The 15321-nt window shown below is 71.6% G+C and overlaps 1 protein-coding gene across 4 annotated transcripts; it reads right to left on the bottom strand.

The window, feature by feature from the left end:
* Positions 1 to 64: 64 nt before the first annotated feature.
* ZBTB7B (zinc finger and BTB domain containing 7B) lies at positions 65 to 15310 on the bottom strand. Of its 4 annotated transcripts, none has more exons than XM_069795613.1 (3): positions 15098 to 15310; positions 2087 to 3090; positions 65 to 1585 (listed from the first exon to the last, which is right to left on the bottom strand). In XM_069795613.1, exons 2-3 carry the CDS (start codon positions 3079 to 3081, stop codon positions 1165 to 1167), a joined length of 1416 nt encoding a protein of 471 aa, XP_069651714.1. In that variant the 5' UTR covers positions 3082 to 3090; positions 15098 to 15310; the 3' UTR covers positions 65 to 1164. The 4 variants fall into 4 exon arrangements, with proteins under 4 accessions (XP_069651714.1, XP_069651712.1, XP_069651711.1 ...); XM_069795611.1 differs by lacking the exon at positions 15098 to 15310 and adding an exon at positions 13420 to 13507; XM_069795610.1 differs by lacking the exon at positions 15098 to 15310 and adding an exon at positions 13303 to 13425.
* Between the last annotated feature and the right edge of the window lie 11 nt (positions 15311 to 15321).

The raw sequence follows: 15321 nt of genomic DNA, 5'->3' as shown, positions 1-15321 counted from the left end.
GGCCTGAGTAGCGTTGCTCCAGGGAGGGGGTGCAGGGCGGACAGACAGCCGGGCGCGGGGGGGATCCCTGCTTCTCCGTTTATTACCAAGCAGCCTTCGTTTAAAAAAAAACAAACACAAACAGACAGACAGACAGACAGAGGCGACCCGGCAGGGCGGGGGGCGGCCGCCTGCCAATTATTCGTTTGGTTCCTGACACCAGAGAGGTTCAAGTAGCCGAAAATTTCAAGTTCACCATAAGGCACTTTAAAGCCATGACAGGAGCCAAGCCCCTCGTCCCCATCACCCCTCCCGGCACCCCATGGCAAGGGACAGACGCGCGGGGGGCCGGGCAGCGCTGGCGGGCAGCAGCGGAGGGGCCGGGGGGGGAATATATTACATCATCTTTTTAAATATAGATAAACTCTTATTTTAGGCAAATAGTGCCGGTCCCCTGCTCCCCCGGCGGGACTGCGCCCTGCGGGGGGGGGCATGTGCAAAGGGCAGAAGGGTGACCGCTGGGGTCCGGCCACCCCGGGGATGGGGGGGTCCCACAGGGCCGGGGTGCTTTGGGGGTCGGGGGTGGGGGGGCCGGGTGGGGGCCGGGGCTGCCCCACACCCGGGTGGGCTCACCCGAATAGTGCAACCAAGAGAAAGCAGCCGGGAGTGCAGGGGCGAGGGGGGCTCGCCGGGGAGGGGCTGCTCGGGACGGGGACGGGGGGTGGGGGACACAAGCTATGTACAGCGCGGGGCGGCGGCCCCCCCCTCCGCGCCAACCGGGGAGAGCGCGAGGCGGGGCCAGCAGGGGGCGCCCTGGCGGCCCCGCCCCGCGCTCTCCCCGGTTGGCAGGGGCGGGCTTGTCCGTGGGCGCCCCCGCCCGGTCCCGGCCCCGCTGGGGGGAGGGCATCCACGGGGAGGGTTTGGGGGGGGACACACCCCGGTCCCGCTTCTTCCCCGCCACCACCACCCCCGCCGGGGCTCCGCCGCCCGGGCACGGTGGCGGGGGGGGGGGGACCCGGGCACGGCGGGGGGGCGGCGGGGAGCCCCCCACCTCATTGTGCAAATCGGCCAGGGGGGAGTTTCCCCCTTTGCATAACTGGGAACGAACCGTGACGGGGAAAAACGGGAACAGAAACTCCGGCGGGCACGGCACGGCTCGGCACAGCACCCGCCATCGCAGCAGCCCTACGCCGTCTCCACCTGCACGGCGTCGTCCGGCTGTGGCCCTTCCTCGCCCTCTTGCTCCTCTTCCTCCTCCTCGGGCCGTCCCGGACCCCAGTAGCGGGCGATGGAGAGGCGCAGCCCATCCAGCCGCCCGTTGGAGAGGTCGAGGCCGGGGGGACCGGCGGGTGGCGGGGGCGGCTCGTCACGGCGACGGCGGCGGGTCCGCACCTCCAGGCAGTTCTGGCCCTTGAGGTGCCGCTGGAGGTGGTCGTCCTTGGCGAAGGCCTTGTGGCAGAGGTAGCACTCGTAGGGCCGGGCGCCTGTGTGCAGGTGCATGTGGTTCTTCAGGTCGTAGCTGTGCAGGAAGCGGGCACTGCAGCGCTGGCAGGAGTAGGGCCGCTCGCCTGTGTGCTTGCGCATGTGGATCTTCAGCTTGTCGTTCCTGTGGGGGGGGGGGGGGGAACACACAGACAAGACGTCGGCACAGGGCGGCCAGCATCCCCGGGGGGGAGCCACCCAGCTGCGGCAGGTGGGGGGATGATGCCGGCAGGCCCGCGGTGGGGATTTGTGGCAGGGATGCTCTGCAGGGCGCGGGGGTGTGGGCGCTCTGGCAGGGCAGGGGACCTCCTGGCTGCCTGGCTGGGGCATGCGGGGACCGCTGCGGCACTGGCGGTGGTGGGAAACGGGTCCCTGTGCTGCATCACACCAGGGATGCAGCCAGGTGCCGGCAGGGGAGGTGTGGCAGGGAATGGCGCCAGGTACCCTTGGTGGCAGGCAGGGAGGGTCCATCCGGGAGCGCTCACAGGGTGCAGACGACCCCACGAACCTGCACTGCACCAGGCCAGGGATGCGGCCAGGCACTGGCAGGGCCGGCAGGAGAGGTGCCATGGGGATGGTGTCGGGTACCCGTCAGGCAGGGAGGGGTCCGTCTGGCAGCACTCACCGTGTGAAGCGGACCCCGCAGACCTGGCAGGCGAAGGGCTTCTCGCCTGTGTGCGTGCGCATGTGGCGGGGCAGCTTGCCGGCACCGTGGATGACCTTGTGGCAGACAGGGCACTCCTGGGGCATCTGCGAGCGGCGCTTGCGCACCAGCTTGTCGGGCGTATCCAGCCCAGGTGCCAGCGACTCGTGGTGCAGTGAGCTCAGGTACGCCATCAGGTCGGGGTCAATGGTGTCCTCGTCGGAGGCGGCCTCCTCGGGGGACAAGGGGGGCTGGTAGGGGAAGGGGAAGGGGTGTGGAGGCAGCTCCTCCTCCTCCGGCAGCTCGAAGCTCTCGTAGGGCAGGGGCAGCCCCTCAGGCAGGGGGGGCGAGGGTGGCTGGGGGGGTGGTGGGGGGCTGCCGCGGCCCTCAGCCTCGGTGGGCAGCTCCTCAGCGTGGTTGTTGAGCCGGGCACTGTGGGCTTGCAGGAACTTGCGGGTCTTCTTGCTGCGGCGGGCGGCGGGGCGGGGGGGCAGCGGGGTGGGCGCCTCACCCTCGGGGAGGGTGGCGAAAGCCTCCAGGTAGCGGCGGGCACGCTCACAGTCGCCGTCATCAGGGCCGGGCACCTCCATCCCGCTGCCCTGCAGGATCTCCACGCAGGCGGCGATCACGCAGGGGATCTCCAGCAGCTGGGCGGCACGCAGCACCTCGCCCATGTTGGCGCTGCTGATGGTGAGCGTGGCCGTGTAGGCAAACTCCAGCAGTGCGCCCAGCGCCTCCGGCCCCACAAAGTCCAGCTCGCAGACCTCCTGCCCCGGCCCCGGCCCCGCGAAGAGCTTCTTGAAGTAGCGGCTGGAGGCGGCCAGGACGGCACGGTGGGTGCGGTACTCCAGCCCCTGCGTCTTGATGGTGACATCGCAGAGCAGCCCCAGCTGCCGCTGCTCATTCAAGCAGCTCAGCAGCTCGCTGCTGTGCTCGGGGAAGGGGATGCCAATGAGGTCGTCCTCCGGGCTGGCCATCGTCCTCACCTGTGGGAAGGACAGGATGCTCACCGACTGGCACGGGAACCAGCCAAAAGACAGCACTCAGAGGAATCGTCGCGGCCGAAGCATCGGCTCTGCCACAAAGCCGGGGTGCGAGGAAATCTCCATCGCACGGGGCTTGGTGGTGGTGGCACCTTGGACTGGGGTTTTGGTGGGACACCGAACTGGGGTAGGCTGGGGGCCTGGGGGCTGCCCTAATCCCTCTACACCCCATGCCGAGGTTGGCGGGCGGCAGGTCCCCCGCCGCAACCCCCCGCGCTTCCTCCGCCGCCAGCACCCAGCCGCCCGCGCCGCCCCCCACGACACCACAGCAAAGGGGGAAATCTCGGCGTGGTGCCTTTGAACGGCGCCGAGGCGCGGCGCTTCCTGCACCAGCCCACCCACCCCCCTGGCCCCCCGGCACGGCCAGGCGCAGCTGCTGGCTCCCGGCAGCCCCGTCCTGGGAACGCGGGCCTCGCCGGCGGCGGGTATGGGTGGGCGGGCGAGTGCCGGGAAGAGGGCCCCGAGGGCCGTGGGCCGCCCCGCGGAGCCCAGCCGGGCTGGGAACGGGGGCCACGCTTCCTGCCACCGCAGATTAGGATCAGCACCCGCGCCGCCGGTTCCTGCCCCCGCTCCTGGTGAGGGCCTGCCCCCTCCCTCCCCCTTTGCCCCAGCCTGGGGCCACTCCTTGCCCAGTCAAGCCCTGCCTGCGTGAGCCGGGCCTTTCCCACGCTGTGCCTGGCAGGGCTTGGCCTCAGCTGTAAACCCGGCACTGCTGGCAGTGGCACCCGGGGTCCCCATGGTGTTGCGCTGGGGACCCACACGTCCCCATGGAGCCGGTGCAGCTGGGCGATGGAGCCTGTAGGAAGAAGGAGCCTGCTGCCCTCCTGACCCACAGGCAGGCTACGGGCAGCAGTGGCATCTCTGGTGCCGCAACCTGGCCTGCAACTCCATGCCCAGCCATGGGTAATGCCCACCCATCTCTCTGGTGCTGCTGGGTGACACCACGGCTCCTGGGTGACATTGGGGTGGGAGGTCCATCTGGTGGCTGCAGCCCAGCCTGCACCCTGGGGAAGGCAGAGGCAGGCACACAGCACCGCCATGTCCAGGTTCTCGGTGCTGCCAGCACCGTGCCACGCCACGCTGAGCGAGCCAAGCCACGGAAGATGGCGGCATGTGGCACTGGACATCGCCGAGCCACAGCAGGCCACGTTCAGCTGTGCCAGGCCCATCAAAACTGAACCCCACCACGCCGTGCCGGCCCGTGCCAAGCCACGCTGTGCCGTTGGCGGGCGCGGGGGACGTGCCCCCTCTTGCCTGTGGAGGGGCGGCGCGGCCGGCGGCCCCCGGCGCAGGGGCCCATCCCCGCGCCGGCCGCTCCCTGCGCTTGGGCGGCCGCCAGCTGGGGCTGCCTCGGCAGGCGGCTGGGAACGGCCCCGGAGCAACCGGCTGTGGAGCCGCCCCAGCCGCTGCCGAGCAGGCCCGACCGGCAGGGCAGGCGGCAGCCGCCCCTGAAACTGGGAGCCGGGCAGTGCCGACCGCCTGGGATGACGGCGTCAGTGCCAAGCGCCCATGGCTGCCCCTCTCCATCCTCACCAGGAGCCCATCCTGCTGCCGGCTGGGGTCCCTGCTGCTGGCCAGGGCGGGGGTGAGCGGATTAGGGGTGATTAAGCCATCAGAGCCCCGGGAGCCAACAGGCAGCGACAGCCCCCGGTGGGATTAGGCAGGATTAGCAGCGGGGGAAGGATTAGGGGAGGCAAGCGCCCCACGCCAAGGCTCAGGTGGCTGGAGGGGGACGATGGGGATGTGGTGCCCACCAAGGGTGGCCTGGAGCCCTGCGGATGCCCAGGGCTGTCACAGGTAGTGGTCCCGGGATGGGGTGGCAGCACCTGTATCCTCCATTGCTGCCTCCCCCAGCTAAACCCCAATGGCAGCAGGATGGACCCCTCTGTCCCCCGGTCCCCACAGCGCCCCCGGCTCCACAAGACACCCAGGCACGGGGCACTCAGAGGGCTCTCCCTGCCTGCAGGGCCATGGCCAGAACCCGCCAGCATGTGCCTGTCTGGGGGCTCCTGCACCAGGGGGTGCCCGGGCCGAGTGCAGCAGCCAAGGCCCTAGCCGTACCCTGGCGGGTGGCAGGGTGCTCCAAGGAACGAGCAAAGCCACCGGTCTCACTGTGTCGTGGTGCAGGCGGGAGCAGCCTCGGCGCTGCTGGTGCCGCAGAACTCACCGGTGGAGGCCCAGCTCAGCCCAGCGAGGGAGCCAGGACCCCCAGGAGCGGCCACGGGGCCGGATGCCTGCGGACGAGGGCGCAGGACTGGGGTAGGGCGGGGGCGAGGCGGCAGCAGGAGGGGGATTTTCCATCGCACCAAACCGCCCGTTATGGCTTCTTCCCCAACACCCCCACCCCCCCGCGCATCCTCCCCGCTGGAGCGAAGTCACATGCTGAGCGGGTGCTGCCATCGAGGAGATCACAGCGGCGATAAGGAAACGGGGGGGAACGAGGTGTGAGGGTGCCAGAGCCACCCCCGGCCCCCTGGCAATTGCTGGCCGGCGCCAGAGATGATGGCGTGGGGAGCACAGACCAGGGAGGAGGCTGGCAGCGATGCCCGTGCCCCCACCGCACCAGAGCTTTCTCGGTTACGTCAATGCCTGCGGCCGGGCCCGTTTTCGGCTGCAGCAGCTACACGGGGCTGGGGAAAGGGGGGGTCGCTCGCCATGCTGAGCCAGCTCCCATGCCGGAGCGCACGGCAGCAGGAACAATGCCTGCCTGGGTCACCCTGACATCCTGCCACCGGCCCGTGCCGCCTGGCACAACTGTGGCCAGCCCACATTCACCTGCCAGCCTACCCCCTGCCCTGGGGGTTTGGCTGCCCCAGCACAGCCGCACGCAGCAGGGTGGGGGTCCGGCCCTGCAGCACTCACCCTGCGTGGGGACTGGCTACATCCCGTGCCGCTGAGCTGGGATGGCACCCCGCACACAGGCACGATGCCAGCCTGTGCCGGGCACCAGCCCCAGCTTGGGGATGGTGGGAGATGTGGGGTAGGAGAGGGTGCCTGGGAGGGTCCCCCCACCTGCTCCCCCATGGGGAAGGTGGGCAGGGGTCCCAGGGAGCGTGGCCCCCACCCCAGGCTGCTGCTGAGCGCCGCTGCTTTCGGTCACAAGAGTCACAAATGCTGTCGAGGGACTTCACAGCCGCACCGGGGAGAATGAGTCACCCAGGAAGGGGAGTGCGGCGCCAGCCATCGACTCAGCCCCCGGCCTCTCACCCCGCAGGGGCCCCTCGCCCTTTGGGAACCGGGAAGGGGACCCAGGTGTCCGGGCCATGCATCCCCCCCACCCACCACACTGCCCTGCCTGAAGCTGGTGGGGAGCTGTGGTGGCCCAGGCACTGGCCACCATGTTGCGGGGGTTGGCATGGCTGCAGGACGGGGGGCTGTGCAGCCCCTCTGCCTGCCCAACGGGGAAGGTGGTGGGCCAGGGTCTGGCTGGACTGGTGGCCCTGAAGTGGGCATGTGCCAGAGGTGTGCTGGGGGTCCTGGTGCTGGAGGGGAGGTGGCAGGGGGAAGCGGTCTTGCTCTTTGAAAGAAGAAAACAGCGAGCAGAGACAAAAGGAAATGGTTTGAAGAGAGAAGAGGATAAACAGACCCCCCCGCCCCACAGCACCAGGGAGCGAGCCCCATGGCACCACCCTGGCCCCTTGCTGCTGTCTGGCTCCTCACGCCCGCAGTGCCACACGGAGAGCTCCTGGTCCCCAGGCACCTCAAGTGCCTCACGGGCACGGTCGTGTGCCATGGCCAAGGCACAGCAGCCATCAGCACTGAGGAAGGGGGTCCAAGCACTGTGGCCTAGGTCTGCCTCCGCACACAGCCGGCGCTGCCTGGTGCAGCTCCTGGGGCCCTGTGCCAGCCCAGCACAACAGCCGGGCTGGAGGCTGGGCACGGGCAGCCCTGCGACGGTGGAGCAGGCAGCTGCGGGACCAGAGGTGTCTCCGGCACCAACCCTGGCACCTGCAGCAGGGACAAGCAGCCGTCGGCCCAGCCGAGCCCCCACACTGGCCCTCTGCCCGCCGGCATCGTGCTGGCACCATGGCCCCCTCCTGCTGCCAAAACCTTCCCTGCAGCCCGGGCCAGGCAGAGGTGCGTCCGGCTGCCTGGCATCACCGCCGCAAGGTACGGGCCCTGCTCTGCCGGCCATGGTGACCGGGACCTCCCGTCCCATCCCGTCCCGTCCCATCCCATCCCACCGGCAGTGAGGGCGCTGCAGGGCTCGGGCAACGCCAGCATCCCGGCAGCCTCCCGACTGGTGCCAGAGCAGCTGTGCCCGGCCCTCCCCATGCCCAGCGGTACCACGCCGAGTTCCCACCGCTCCGGCACGTTCTCCACCACGACGGCTGGCGGTGGCTCGGTGGGCGCGCAGCTCACCTGACGCGTGTCCCGGCGTGGCTCGGCACTGCCGCGGCCGGGTCGGCGGCCTGCGAGCGTCAGGGAGGGGAAGGCAGGGTGCTGTGTGAACTTGGCCCCGCTCCCCGCTGCACTTGAGCGCAGGATCCCACCTCAAAAGGAGTCGACGCCCACACCCCGGGTCACGCACCTCCCAGCCCCACTTCCCAGAACACACACGGCATTAACCCTTCACGGCTGGTGCCGTGCCGCGGGGTGCCAACGCGGAACCGGGCAGGGGGCATCCCCCAGCCCCCTCCCGCGGGAGGAAAATCCCAGCGCCAGCAGGACGGGTGCCTCATGCCGCGGGCATCCCCTCCCCGCCATTGGTATTGCCTCCCCGACGCCTGCCCCAGCCCCCCGCGCCGAGGCGTCAGATGGGCCCTCGCCCTCCCGCCGCCCCAAGGCAGGGCGCTGAGTGCTGGGTGCTCGCCACTGGCCGCGGCCAGCCTGGCTGAGCTGGGAGGGCGCCTGCGCTCGGCGGGAGCGGGGCTGCCACCGCAGGGCTGGGCTCAGCATGGCGTGCCGTGGCCTGCCTGGCCAGCCCCGGAGCCGCCCCCCAACCCTGCAGATGCACGTCCCGCTCTGCCCCCGAAGCGGGTCCCAGAGGTCCCACGGTGGCTGTGGGATGCCGTGACCGGGGGAGGGGGCTTGGGGATGGCCGTGGCCGGACAGCACTGCCTGGTCCCCTCCGCTCCCCGGGCAGGGGCACACGTGTACCACAGCCCCCCCTCTTGCCCCCCCCCACCAGGCCCCTGGGGCCGGCTGCAGGTTCGCGCAATCCCCCCCCCGTAATTACACCCTCTGCGTCCCCAGCTAAACAGCAATTAGCAGCTCGGGGAGCGCTCCCCACACCCCACCGCTGGCACCCAGCATCCACCCCGGCCGCCCACACCAGCCCGGCCCCGGCCGTGCCAGGGCGCTGCGGCGGGGCTGCCCCCTGGCCGGGGGGCAGCCCCGCCGCAGCGCCCTGGCACGGCCACAGCCAGGCTCTGGACAGCCCTGCCGGTGCTGCCAGCAGCACGAGGCCAGGCAGAAAGGGGAAGAGTCCTGCGCCAGCGTGGCCGCACAGCCGGGCAGGGAGGGGGCCTCTGGCCCCAGCAATGTTCACGGAAAGAGCGGGGTTGCGCAAGAGCCCGACCACACAGGCGGGCATCGGGGACAGCAGGCGGGCAGAGGGGCAGTGGTGGCTGCACCGGCATCTTGCCTATGCGGGCCAGCATGCCCTGGCATGGTATCCCGCCTCCCCCATCACTGGGGACCGCATGCCAGGCGGGTGCTGGCTGTGCCGCCACAGGTCAGCCCGGTGGCCTGGAGTGCAGGCAGCACGCGGACAGGAGGCAGCGGCAGTGCAGGCAGCCTTGCCTGCCATGCTGCCATGATGCTCCGGGCTGGCTGGCCACCCCAGTGGGGGGCACAGCCCCAGGCCAGCATCCCCGGGAGGGAAGGAGGGAGGGACGAGGCACCTGCCTGCCAACCCTCTGCCTGCCCTTTGCTCCCCATAAAGGAGGGGAACGGCGCCAGCCCCCCCTGGCCCAGGTGTGCCAGGTGCTAAGGGCGGGAGATAAGGTGGGCGAGGCGGGCAGGGAGGGGCACGGCATGGGCACGCAGCCCTGACTCAGGGTTCCCGCTGGTGGCCAGGCTCCACTGGGGTGAGTCACCACATCCCCCCACCCTGGGGGTGTCGCAACCGCCCACGCGCCGGCCGCAAACTACTGCTTGCCCTGGCCGGGGGGCACCAAGGGGTGCCCACCCAGGGGGGGACCAGGCAGTGGAGGCGCTGGCCTTTGGGGAGGATGGACTGACCTTCATCCATCCTCCTCCACGCTCCGCCCTTGCCTGGGCCAGTGGCACCCTGACCAGTGTCACCAGTGATGGGACATGGCCCCATCCTGCACACAGCCAGGACGGGCTCCAGCAGCATCCTGGCTCCCACATGGCACCAGCCCCTCTCCTGACAGCAGGATGGGCACCCCAGCCGTGGGCATACCCGTCTCCCGCACCATGTCCCGACATGGGGGACCCTAACCTGCCAGGACAGGGGGTCCCATGGCCACCTGCTCGCCCATGGGCAGCCAGGACAGATGTGGCCAAGGGTGCATGACCTCTGTGGGTCATCCCCAGGGCTCCCCACTGTGAGTGTCACCATCCCCCATGCCAGGGAGAGGCCACAAAAGGCTGGACATGGGCTGTCCCCGGCTGCTCCCTGCCAGGGCGGCCCAGGGAGTGGGGCCACATGCAGGCAGGAACAGGCAGAGAGAAGGAAGGTAGGAAGGAAGGAAGGGGTTGCTGAAATGGAGCTCGGGGAAAGGGGGAACAGGAAGGAAATGGTCAACAGCAAACCCCACTTTTGATCACCCTGGCACGGGGCAAAACCCACCCACAGGTTTCCCCAGCAACTGGGGGACAGGGCTGCGGTTGAGGTGGGCAGTGCTTGGAGGGGCTCCAAGCCCAGATGGTGCCCAGGCTGCCCCTGCCAGCGCCGAGATAGGCACAGCGGAGCCAGGCATCCTGCTACGCCCCAGTTTCATGGCCCAGCTTGGCCAGGACCCTACTGGGATGGAGCAAGGCTCAGCTGCACGCGGGCACCCCGGAGGCCTGGGCAAAGGGGTGCTGATGGCAGCAGGAGGAGGCTCTGGCAGCCCTCAGCCTGGGACAGGCAGGCTTGCCCACAGCTGGTCCCGCTTGCCAGCCCCAGGGTGAGCCGGCTCCGGTGCCTCTCGCCCTGCAGCACACAGTCACGGGAGCCCCTTGGAGGGCAGCCAGACCCCCTGGGTCCTGCCACACTGCATGGCCCTGGGGGGCCCCCCAGGCTGGTGGAATCTCCTCCCCAATGTGGGGTCCCTGTCCTCACAGCACCCTGGGGACTGAGCACTGCCAGCTGGCACAGGATGGGCCCCGATGCTCCATCCTGGCACTGGGGCAGTGCTGGTCCCAGTGGGGTCACCCAGCAAGGACAGTGCCAGCCCACAGCCCCCCCTCCACACCCCCCGAAATAGCCCGGCTTCCGCCCCCACGGCAGCTGCCTGCTGCCAGCTCCCCGCTGCCCACGGCTGATCCCGGGGGAGGGAAAGGGGGGGCAGGCAGCTCTAATCCCCCCCAAGCCCACGTAGCACTGCCAGCAGGGCTGTGCCCGATGCAGCCTCCCCAACCCATGCAGCGCTGTGACCGAGACCCCAGCTAGCCCTGTGCCATGGGGACGGCAACGGCCCCAGCCCTGCAGCCCTGTGGTGGAGCAGAGCTGGGAGCAGCTGGCCATAGAACCAATGCGGCACGCGGGGCTGTCCCAGAGCCGTCCCCAGCCCCGAGCCCCACTGGGATGTCCCTGCCGCGCCAGCTGGCTCAGCAGAGCCCAAGTGGGATGGGAATCCCCTTCCCCTCTGCTCCTTGGCCACACAGCAGGACAGAAGTGGGGCATCCTCCTGCCCATCCTCAATGTGGCACCCAGCCCCATGTCCCCGGGGACACCCGCAGGAGAAGAACCGAAGCAAAATTGCTGGGGCACCACTGTGCCCATCGCGTGCCAGCCTGCCTGGCCGCGCTTCCCAGCCCACTGGCGTCCAGGGCAGGCAGCGTCTGGCACCCACCCTGCCCAGGACCCAGCACCTGGCAGCAAGACCCTGTACTCACCGCCCCCTCCAGCCGCTGCCCATGGGGCCTGGGGACACGGCAGGGACAGCCGGGGCAGAGCGGAGCACGCAGCACAGCCGAGGCTGCCGGGAGAGGCCAGCGCTCGCCTGACCTACTTCTCCTTCCGCATCACCTGCTTTCATTTTCCCTCGCCATGGCTCGGTCCCCCCGCCCGCCCACAGCCCCGCCAAGTCACGCCACCAGCTCTGGGGGCACAGGGCACCTGGGCCCCGCAGCTCCTGCCGCACGAGCGTGCATGCGAACTGGCCACCCATCCCCGGACACAGAGCGTGGCCGGGGTATGGGTGCATTGAAAGTCACCGGCCACAGCACTGGCACCGGCCACCTCCCCCGCTGCCTGCACGGCCACCCAAGCATCACCTCCCTGGCACGAAGCGAGTTTGACGGGTCTCAGCCCAGCCCCTCGTCGGGTCCTCCGGCCGCCCCGGGGCTTGCTGGGGTGTGGACGTGCAGCTCCCGGGGCATGTCGGGGACGCCAGCGCTGCCATGGGGAGCCGGGCAGGCGCCAACCCCCCAGACAGGGTGGCCTCCCCCGCCAGCACCCCGCCGGCTCCCGCGGTGGGGTTACCATGGAAAGGCGGCGGCAGCGCAGGGGGAGCACGGGCTCCCGGGGGCTCCCGCCAGCAGCCCGTGCGCTGCCAGGAGAGATTTCTCCGTGGTTTCATCATCCGCCGCCCGCCCTGAAGAAGTTCCTGCTCCGTGCGCAGGGCAGCGGCCACCCCTCGAGGGCTGGGGTGCAGGGGCTGTGCTGGCCCTGCACCCCCCGCTGCACCCACTGCCCGCCCCCGCCACACTCAGGCCCGTCGCACTCGTGCCACGTGTGCACCGAGGGTGCACGGCACCAGCTGGCAGAGCTGCGCTGCCACGGCCTCGGGCTCAGCACTGCAGCGCTGCCAGCAAGGGGGGGCTGGCCAGCCTGTGCCGGGGCAAGTGGTCTCAGAGGGTCCCCACAACCCAACACTGACGCCTCCCTGCTGCCTCTCACCTCCTCATGCCTGGGGGCTTCCCCTGCTCTGCAACCCCGTCCCCAGCAAGGGCACCTCAGCCCCAGCCAGCCCCGCTGCTCTGCACCGTCCCCTGCCCCACAGCTTCCCCTTCCCCACGCACCCACTTCAAGTTCCTGAGCCCAGCCCCTCCCTCCACACCCGGCACCGGCATCACCACTGCAGCCTCGAGTCGCCGGCAGCTGCCGCGTGCCTCTGCCAGCACCAAAGGACCCCAGCCTGCTCCCCGCAAGCCTGCTCCCGAGCAAGGGAAACCGAGGCATGCCGAGACTCAACCGCACGCCAAAGCCAGCACCACCTCCCCCCACCTGGCGAAAGCAGCCCCAGGTCAAGGGCAGTCGCGGCCCAAGACGGCGGCTCTGCTCTGATGCGGGCCGTGGCGGGAGGGTAAATACTGCACCCCACCCCAGGCAAACAGCCGGTTGGGGGCAGCCAGCCAGGGGGGGACAGGTACAGCAGGGCTGGGTGCGCGCTGGGTAGAGTCCACCGATGCTTGGCGGGTGCTACCGAGCCACTTGGCCCCGTGGGCACTCCTTGTAGGGACCCTTGCCAGCAGCGAGAAGCGAGGCACCCACTGCCGCTGCCAGTGTGCCAGGCCCAGCAGGTCACCGGCATGGCGTGCTGGGACGTGAGGACACCCACCCTCCGCTCCCGCCTCTACCAGCACCAGCGCGGTGAGGGGTTCCTGAGCTGCCTCCCTGCCACGACGGTGCCATTCCTATCCAGTGCACCCGGGGATGCAGCCGAGCTTCTCACGGGGCCGGGAAGGGTGGTGGGATGGCGACAGCACCCCGTCACCCGTGGGGTGAACACACGGGGGACCTTGGCTGGATGGTGGCACCACAACCAGACACCGGCGGGAGGTCTGGCAGCCGCTCCCGGGGACCCTGCTGGTGGTGCTGCTTTCCCGCAGCTCCGTGCGGAGAGACAGGGAAGGGCCCACGCACGACCGCCCCCCACCCCACGGGCGACATGTCCACTGGCTACCGGCCGCGGGCAGTCACGGTCGGGGCGCGGAGCACCCCCCGCTCCCGGCGCACGGGGACCGTGCGCCGGGAGCGGGGGGTGCTCCGCGCCCCGACCGTGCCCGCCGGTAGCATCCCGGATCCCCGCGACTCACCGCAACCGGGCTTCAAAAGCCGTCGCCGTACCGGTACCGGTACCACTACCGGTCGGTCAGTACCTCCGTACAGACCCCGTCGGTGGGTTTCGTCCGCTCCCACCCGCCGCCGCTCACCTGTACGCCCCGCCCGAACTACGGGCCGGTCCCGGGGCCGCGGCCCCGCCTCCGCCTTCACCTGCCGCCGCCGCGCCCCGCCCGCCCCCCCAACCCCCCTTCCACTACCGCCGCCGGGGCTCCAGGAAGCGCCCGCCCCCGCCCCTCTCATTGGGCAGCGCTCCGGCGGTCCGGCCTCCTATTGGTGGGAGGGGATGCCCATCAGGCCCGCCACACACACCCACCCCCCCCCGGGAGGGCGGGGGCCATGCGGGGCCCCCCCGGGACCGGGGTGAGGGGGGGGGGGAAGAGCTGAGTCAGAGGCGCGGGACGGCGGCGATTAACGGGGCCGCGCTGGGACCGACCCCGGGGCTGGAGACGGGGGGGGGGGAGCCCGGTACGACCCCGCCGGCGCCTCGGCCGGTGCCAGGCGCCGAGCGCGCCCCGCCCGCTGCGGGCGCCGAGCCCCGAGGCCGGCCCGCCCCGCTCCGCCCCGCGGGTACGAGGGGGGAGGGGGGAGGCGGAGGAACCGGGCACGGGGTGGTGGTGGGGAGATGGAGAACTGGGCACCGAGAAAGGGGCACCGGGAGACCGGGCACTGAGGAGGGCGGGGGGGGTGAACGGAGAATGAGCACGGAGAACCGGGCATGGGGGATGGAAAGCCAGGCGTGGAGAACGGGGAACCGGGGGGGGGCACGGATAGCCGGGGATGCCGAGGGGCGCGGCGGGGCAGCCCCCCCAACCCCCCCGGCTCCAGGCGGCGCTGGGGCAGGGCGCGGCGGCGGCGGCTGTCCATCCCCCCGAGCGGCCCCTCCGCAGGTGCCTGGGCGGGGACCCCGCGCAACCTGTTTGGCCGCCGCCGGCCCCCGGGAGGCAGCGGCGGCGCGGCCCGGCCCGGGGCTCACCTCGCCTCACCCCGGCCCCCCTCCTTCCCCTTCCCTCCCCTCCCTCCGTCGTCCCCCCCCGCCCTCCCCGCTCCTGACTCAGAGCCCGGCCGCTGCCCGGCGCTGGCGGAAAGTGTGAGCCGCCGCCGCCGCCGCCGCGGGCTGCCAAGGCAAACACCGCCCCGCGCAGACGTTATGTCAGCCGGGCGGGCGGGCCGCGCCGGGGGGCAGCGCTCCAGCGCCGGCTCCCCCCTCCCCAACCTCGTCCGCCGGCTCCCGGTACCGGGCACCTGCCGCCGCGCCTCGCCCAGCCCGCCCGCTCTTTCCCCGGGGCTCGAGCTCCGCTTCTCTCATCTCCGCCCGTCCGTCCGTCCGTCCACCTGCCTCGCCTCCCCCCCCCCGCCCAAACCTCCGCCTCCACCGCCTCCCTTCGCGCACCGTCCGTCCGTCCACGCACCTGCCTCGCCTCGCCCCCCCCCCCCCCGCCCCGGCCATCCCGTGCCCGGCCACGCCGCGGGCGCCGGCCCGCCGGGCTCGGGGTTCCCCCGGGGGCGGGAGCGGGGGGGATGGGGGGCAGGAATCCGCAGAAAATCCCCTCCGCGCCGCTGCCTACGACAGCCGCTCCCGACCCCGCCGCCCACCGACCCCAACCCGGCTCCCCGCCGCTCCCCGCGGAGCCCCCGCCCGTCCCCACGCAGCCGCCGCGCTACGTCGGTGCCGGAGCCCTCGGTGCCGGCGGCTGCGCTCCCGGTACAGCCCGCCCGCCAGCCCGCCGCCCCAGGGGGGGCGGCCCCGACGGCGCGGCCCGCACTCACCTCCTGCCCGCGGGGACGCGGCGGGGCCGGGGCCGGGCGGGGGCCGCGGAGCCGCCAGGCCCGTCTCAGCCGGGCCGGCGGCGTGGCAGGAAGGACCGGGCGGTCATCGCGGCCCGGCCGCGGCCGCCTGCAGAGGGCACTGCCGGTCCCGGAGCCGAGCCCCGCCGGCGGCGGGCGCGCCGTCCCCGCGCGGTACCGATCCGCCTGGGGACACGGGGGGGGGG

This window comes from Haliaeetus albicilla, chromosome 10 (genome assembly GCF_947461875.1).
Source record: "Haliaeetus albicilla chromosome 10, bHalAlb1.1, whole genome shotgun sequence".
In the NCBI taxonomy this organism is placed as follows: Eukaryota; Metazoa; Chordata; class Aves; order Accipitriformes; family Accipitridae; genus Haliaeetus; species Haliaeetus albicilla.
Note: the sequence above shows the minus strand (reverse complement) of the source record. Positions and strands in the feature narration are given on the sequence as shown.

Excerpts from the sequence above, each read along its gene's own strand:
- ZBTB7B (XM_069795613.1), bottom strand. The coding sequence starts at position 3,081 with ATGGCCAGCCCGGAGGACGACCTCATTGGCATCCCCTTCCCCGAGCAC. Across the intron at positions 1,586-2,086 it reads TGCGGGGTCCGCTTCACACG|GAACGACAAGCTGAAGATCC; the intron begins GTGAGTGCTGCC and ends CCCCCCCCACAG.